The sequence below is a fragment of the Priapulus caudatus genome, unplaced genomic scaffold, assembly GCF_000485595.1.
Source record: "Priapulus caudatus unplaced genomic scaffold, Priapulus_caudatus-5.0.1 Scaffold240, whole genome shotgun sequence".
Classification (NCBI taxonomy): Eukaryota; Metazoa; Priapulida; class Priapulimorpha; order Priapulimorphida; family Priapulidae; genus Priapulus; species Priapulus caudatus.
The window spans coordinates 201549-208473 of record NW_014577301.1 but is presented as its reverse complement, the minus strand read 5'-3'; the positions used below and the strand labels follow the sequence as shown (position 1 = coordinate 208473).

Below are 6925 nucleotides of genomic sequence, written 5' to 3'. Positions count from 1 at the left end.
GTCGAGAATGGGAGCAGGACGGGGGAGGGGGTAGGCGGTCGAGAAGCGGAGTAGGACGGGGGAGGGGGTAGGCGGGTTCTCGTACACCCGCACTATCAGCGGTTAACTTAATTTGCCTAGAGGCAATGCCACGCGCAGTTAGTGTTCTGGGAAGTTCGCTATTAACCATGTAATAGCATTTATATTGATTGGTCTATGTGGGGGCATCCTGGCTACGGCACTAATACGAACCAATTTTCTGCGGGCGCGCGCGCGAGAACACTACGAGAATTATGTTATGGCAGATTTTAAATATATAAATAACTCATACCCACCCTACATCCGCTAGTAACCACTTCTACGGTTTAATATTAGGGCGTTACTTATTAGCATTAATTATTATTAGCATTATTTATTAGCGTTACTTATTAGCAAAGTTTTACATAGCATCTAAGAACCAGCAGCACGTAAACGTCCCTATGTTATACAGGCGCGAGAAGATAGGGACCGAGAAAATAACAAAAACGAATGCCTAGAGGAGCAAAGAAAGGACTACGAAAAGAAAAGACAGGATAAGGAAGCCAATAAAGTTGAACAAGAGAAAAGGGCTTCTTTTAAAGCCAGGGCACAGCAATTCGAATAGGGGATACATAGTATGTTATACAACAGGTTCAAATGCTAGCTCCCTCCACCGATGACAACAGCGATAGTTACATATTAGACATAGCAATCTCCCTTCGTACTTATTTAAACATGCAAGATGGTGTAATTCCAATCTCTTGCCTTAAAACAATGTTTTGTTAAACTGCAAAATCATAACATTGTGCATTTTTGACTCTATGCTGTTCGAAATACTAAATACTACATAACAAGCTTTCAAAAGTAACTTGTCTCAAGTGACAATTTTATTTAACTTCACATCTCAGCCAACATAGTTCAAGGGCAAATGAATAGGAAGAGCCACCTGGTAACGCTAATTTTATAATGGGCGCCTCGGTATGTTTTTACGGTACAATTGTGCAACCAAATAGGGTTGCTATTACTATGCGTTAGTACTATTACTGTGCAATTGCACGCCTAACGCACGAGGCTGCGTTGAAGTGGAAGGCTAGCTTGAAACTGCAAGCCTCGTCTACTCTGGCGCGCATCAAGTCGCAGGTCACTCTACAAGAACCCCATCTTTTACAAAACCCCGTCGAATCGCCCTCCAACAGAATGAATCTGTTTGACAGTGAATTAGTTTGTGGTTCTGACCAGTCACTAACGACTACTGCCATTTCACAGCAGGACCTGCTCATAACTAGTCACGCTAGGTATAAGCTGGAAGAAATACTGCCTTAAATACTAATTGAAATAGAATCTCGAGTAATTTTAAGTAAAAGGGGTCATCAACCTACCGTAGCACCAAAAACTCAGTAGAAACACTAAGACATGTTGTTCACAGCCAGTTGAGTTGATCTAGCAGCAGCAAGAGCACCTCTTGTCGCATGTCAACACACCTGCGCTACACACATCAGACTCTCTGCCATCACAATACAAGCACACATTTCGTAATAATTAAATTCCCAATATACATTTACACGAGCGGGTCTTCGAAAATTCAGATTAGAAGTTTAAACACGTAAAAATCTGTGGCATCACATGCCAATTCTGCTAGATGTTGCTTAGTAAGCTGGTGAAATGCTCATTCGCTGAACTATCAGTGAATTTTTTTACCGCTCAGTAGTTCACCTGTTAGGCAACCAAATGATTCACCGGAGAGAACAAAGATGTTCAGCAAAATTTAGAACCGAAGAAAAGGGTTGTTCTAAGTTATGAAGAGATTCAGTTCCGAGTGTCGGCCACGGATAAAGCTAGACTCCTCTCACGCGCAGGCAGCTAACCTTGCTTTACTCAGAACACACCTCTTCAGCTATTTATATACTACCACAAAATCCATCTAAAATGAAACATCATAAAAAAAATACGCCTACAAGCATCCATCATTTTCCCATACAAAATACAATTTCGATAAACAGCATCGGCACCGACGTACGCTGAGTAAATAAATGTCCAGGTACACCTGCTTCTGTCCAAAGGAAACCTTCACATTTTTTGTTTCTAATGTCAGAAGTGATGCACGTAACGAGTCAACACCTTCAGACAAACAATACGATATATAGGTTCCGTGTTTACCCCACCACGCACAAGTGTCTCGGTAATGGCGTGCTGGATTAGACAACGACAACCTCTTCACAACAGGTCTCGGTTGTGGTGAACACAAAAACGCATTTTTTTTATATATAAATATAAAATACATGTATATTGCTTACAAGAATGGTGAGCCATGTAAATCGCACAAAAAATCCAAGTCTCCTAATTAACCAAGCGAACCAGGTGGGCACGCGGCACTTACATATGGAAGGACTTACTGCACTTCAGCTAATGCTCCAACATGCTCGACGCACCCGCTGCTAAGTTTGCCAGTGGCAGTGAACCACAGGCGTGACGTAACATGTGTGGCTGTGCATATGAACCACTAGTCTTTACTTCACAGAGCACTACTACACACGTACACGCGTGTAATAGTTCATAACACTAGGTGGTCAAATGACACCGGAATTCAGTAGATAAAAAACTCATACTGGCTATTTTATTTAGCATTTCTCTTTCACATTGTTTGACATTAAAATGGTTCAAACATAGAGCAAAAACTTGCAAAACACTTGATAATCATTTATTATAATGGATAATGAATTTATTTCAAAAACAACACGTTGTCTATGAAGACATGCCCTAGTTAAACTTCAGCTGCAGGAAAGACCCAATACGCATGGTAAACTACCCAAGACCCTCCCAATCCCACAAAAATCCTATATCATCTGTACCAGGAAATATTTCATGAATGAAACAAGTACTCCTTGGCCAACGGTAATATGGGGGTTCATCCGATAGAACCAGCCCACAGATGGACACTGCACACAGTGGCAGGCCAGAGATGCATACTCCAAGCACATCAGCACAATCCCTCAAGCCTCCAAGGCAAATGTGCCCGTGTTGCCCTATGGCGACGCCTCTGCTACAGATACACGCGTAAGAAAGTAGAGCTCTTGTGCTTTCGGCAGAGGGAAACAACATCAGGTCTGTTAGAAAATGGACTGCATCATTGTGTAACACGACCCCTGGCTGCGTCTCATCGATCTAATTATAGCCATAATCTTCGTAAAGAGAATATGTACAAATCAGGCCATGATTTCTCAAAGAGAATCCCCAGTCTAGATCCTTCCTGTCCACCGATAAGCACGGTGTTCGCCATAAGCACTAGTCTGACGACAAGACCACCCATCCACACAATAGGACCAGGCAGAAATGGTACATAATCTCTAGATTATTTTGCAAAACAGAAACTGATAGCATCGTAGTCAGCATGACACAGGAGGCCGTCATGAAAAGCAGTCAACATGTAGTATTTGTAAGAGATGTTGATAGAAGATCATTTGATGAAGAGTTATCGCGATAGTTTGCTGACCAATGCCGAGGATGACAGCTCACCAATAATTTGTTTGAGTAGCAAATGGGAAAACAGTTAGCGCCTGTGCCTGGTTGAATTATTTCTTGTCACTGAATGTCTTTACTGCGATAGCACATTCGTTGTCCATGGCCTTTAGAACTGTAACCTGAAAATACAAGAGCACACATTTTACCAGGCGAATGCATCAAATGTGTTGTATGGCAAAAGGTTCATTAGAGAAAATGGCAAAAATTAAAATTCCATAATTTGGTGGGGGAAGTGTGTGAGCAACTGCTTGGGTAAACATCTGAAGCAACAGAATTCCATGCTTCCAAAACACATACCAGTGCTAATTAGAATGATTGTCACAGAGAGGGCTAATAATACCCCCCACCCCCGCTTTGAGCTGTTATGTATTGTAATTTGTAGAATTTGTCAACAAACGGTTTCATGGGGAAAATCAGCTGCCACAGAAGGCGCAAGCAAACGCAGAGTGAAACATGAACAACATCTAGCACATACTCATGCAGGGGTAGAAATTAACTTTTAAACACGGAAGTTCAACGGGACTCCCTACACTCAAAAAGAGGGAGTCCGCAGCAAAATGAGGGAGTATGCAGTCTGAGGTTCAAAATTAAAGATATTACTAATAACGCATGTGCTTATTTTTAAGATTCATGCGGTTGCACGTCTGCCAAATTTTCTCTGGACATTAGCTGAAAAATACGGTAATTCCGCGAGGCTGTGCTCTGGAACGAACTAATTAGTATGGCAGCATTTTTAAGGAGTCACACGGACTCCTGCATAATCAAATCAGGAAGTCGGACAGTAAATATGGGAGTATTTGCCTCCGGACTCCCGCTAATTTCGCACCCTGCACACGCGCCACGCACACACAGGATGGAGGAGAGTGGGAGGAGAAAGAGAAAGGGGTTGAGGGAGCGGGACGAGGTCGAGAAGAAGAGAGAGAGAGAGAAGAGAGAGAGAGGAGACGAGGGGAGGAGAGAGGGAACGAGCGCAGGGAGGATCGATAGCCGTGAGAGGAGGTGATTAAAGACCGAGAGAAGGAGAGAAGAAGAGAGACGAGAGACCCTGGAGACTGAGACGATCGAGGAGAGGAAGAGAGAGATGAGAGTGCAGCAGAGAGATGAGGGGAAAGGAGGACGAGAGAGAGAGAGAGAGAGAGAGAGAGAGAGACGAGAGAGACAAGAGAGAGAGAGAGCGAGAGACATGAGAGAGAGAGAGAGAGAGAGACGAGAGAGAGAAGAGAGAAGAACGAGAGAGAGAGACGGAGAGAAGAGAGCAGAGAGAGAGAGCCGGTCATAAAGTTAAAGCGAGGCGCTAAGATCATCTTCAGATTAAGAGAAAAGTGACGAGAATTTTTAATTCTTTTAACTTTACGAAGTTTCTGTTAACGCTCTAAGAGAAAAAGTTAATGTTAAGGGAAATGTTAAGACTAATTTGTTTCTGACAACGGGCCCCAAGGCATTTGATTGTATGCGAGTAGTGGCTCGGCAGTTATGTATTAAATAATCCACTAGATGGCGTCAGCATGTCATATATAATCAAATGGGTTTAATTACGGAAAACGGGCATAAATCTTTCCGAAAATGTCGGACCAAAAAAATTCCAACTACCTTGGGTACTGATGTGTACCAAATATGGTTGAAATCGATTAAGTACTTTTCGATGAGATCTGCGCACAAGGTTGGTGTTGGACAGACAGACAGACAGACAGGGTGATTCCAGTATACCCCCCCCCCCTAACTTCGCTGGCGAGGAAAAAAAACACAAATAAACAGCCATCTATCAGACAACGCAATCATCATCTTGAAATTAAGCTGCAATAAATTAAGCTCAAACACACCATAAAAATCAATTGCAAAATAACACTAGCTACTATCATATTTAAGCATATTGTGTTCACATTTTGTGATATTGTTTCCATTCAGGGCATGTCCACGGGCTAAAGACATACAATATGCAGGGGAACAATTGCCCGCAGGTAACACCTGTCCACTTTAGCGAGCGGGAGTATAATGGTTGCAAAAGCAATATGTAAACTGATGCTTTTTTGTGGCATTTCCTCGGCATCTCGCTGCCAACTAACCAGGAGGCTCTCTTCGCCAGTGAATCGATCGCCGATCTCCTTGCCGAGAGAGTCCTCAGTCAGCTTCAGGTCCTCACGAGTATCGCCGCTGTCGTCCAAGAGAGCCATGTAGCCGTCCTCATCGATGTTCACGAGCTGATACGAAGCGAGAGCAGACAACAAGTTAGACAACTTGCCAGTAGCACCTCTACACACAAAACAAATCGCCGCCCAAGGCTTACGTACATTCAGTGCGCATCTGTCACAACTGCATTCTGCATGGTGGATTTAAAAATGCAGACACATGGCTGAGTAAAGATAGCTCTAGTTTTCTTACTCAGCAGATTTTTTCATTCACTTCTCACGATCCTTAACTGCACATGTCATCCAGGCGCCTTTAGATACCACAAGTATGTGGTGCCTATACACAAGCAGAGATATGTTCCTTTATCCAGCAATTGCACACCAACAGGAAATCAGTTATTCCAGTAATGCATAATTTGCTGGAATACTTGATGAAACTATAATTTTTCAGCAATTACACCACAACTCTGTATTACCACAGGAGCCAATTCTTTCACAAAGAGGTTTTACAGAGAGGTTAGGCATAGAAATTACATACTGAAGAAAATGCCGAAAACTTATTGACCGAAGTCAGGAATAGTAGATATTCACACGGACAATTGGCCACGAGATTTGGGATTATGGCGTGACAGCCAAACAGGTATCCGTGCCTTAAAACACATTATTTTACTAATACAACTACTACACTACAACCATAAACCTGCATTGCAGCCCAGTAAGCTACTAATTGATTGTCTTACCATCCGGAGACACATATACAACAAAACATTACACAACAAGAGCCGCAGAGCATCTGGGCTCATCTGAGTTCTGTTGTTACGGTTATAAATGTAACATTAAGTCGTGCGTAGTGACACCTTTGTTAGGCGTAGATATGCAGATACGCAGTTGCGTACACATCATTTCAGCAACCTTCTGCATTCCTCCCAAATCCCATTGGTTGATACAAATCGCGTGCCTGAAACTCCTTTTTTATGGTGCATTGTGACCCTAACCCTAACCCTATTAAAACAAAACAAAAATGTAATTGTTGTAAAAATTATTTGTTGTTATGAAATTGTTGTAAATAAATCATGTAAATATTTACCTTAATTGGAAAGAAATAGTTAAACGAATAAAGATAGAAAAAAACAGAAAACAGGTAAATAATAAAAAATCTAATGGGATTCGATCCAAGGACCTTTGAGCCATAATCCTGTGATGTAGCCGTTCGGCTATCGAGGCATATTGGCTTTCCAGATTATGGATGTGCCATGAATATGAGAACACTGTGAAATCATTGA

General features: G+C 42.3%; 1 protein-coding gene and 1 long non-coding RNA gene across 3 annotated transcripts in view; one reads left to right on the top strand and one right to left on the bottom strand.

Annotated features, from left to right (window-relative positions):
* The window catches only part of LOC106807896, a 6705-nt gene extending 5301 nt beyond the window's left edge, over nt 1–1404 (top strand). The window contains exon 2 of the long non-coding RNA XR_001393719.1: nt 470–1404. This is a non-coding gene — a long non-coding RNA (uncharacterized LOC106807896). The remainder of the gene's footprint in view (nt 1–469) is intronic.
* A 1185-nt stretch (nt 1405–2589) lies between these two features.
* Nucleotides 2590–6925, bottom strand: part of LOC106807894 (eukaryotic translation initiation factor 5A-1-like) — a 12772-nt gene continuing 8436 nt past the window's right edge. For both annotated transcript variants that reach the window (XM_014810401.1, XM_014810402.1), the window contains exons 4-5: nt 5580–5714; nt 2590–3635 (exon numbers count right to left, since the gene is read on the bottom strand). In XM_014810401.1, coding sequence (XP_014665887.1) covers nt 3567–3635; nt 5580–5714 — 204 coding nt within the window. In that variant the 3' untranslated portion in view covers nt 2590–3566. The remainder of the gene's footprint in view (nt 3636–5579; nt 5715–6925) is intronic.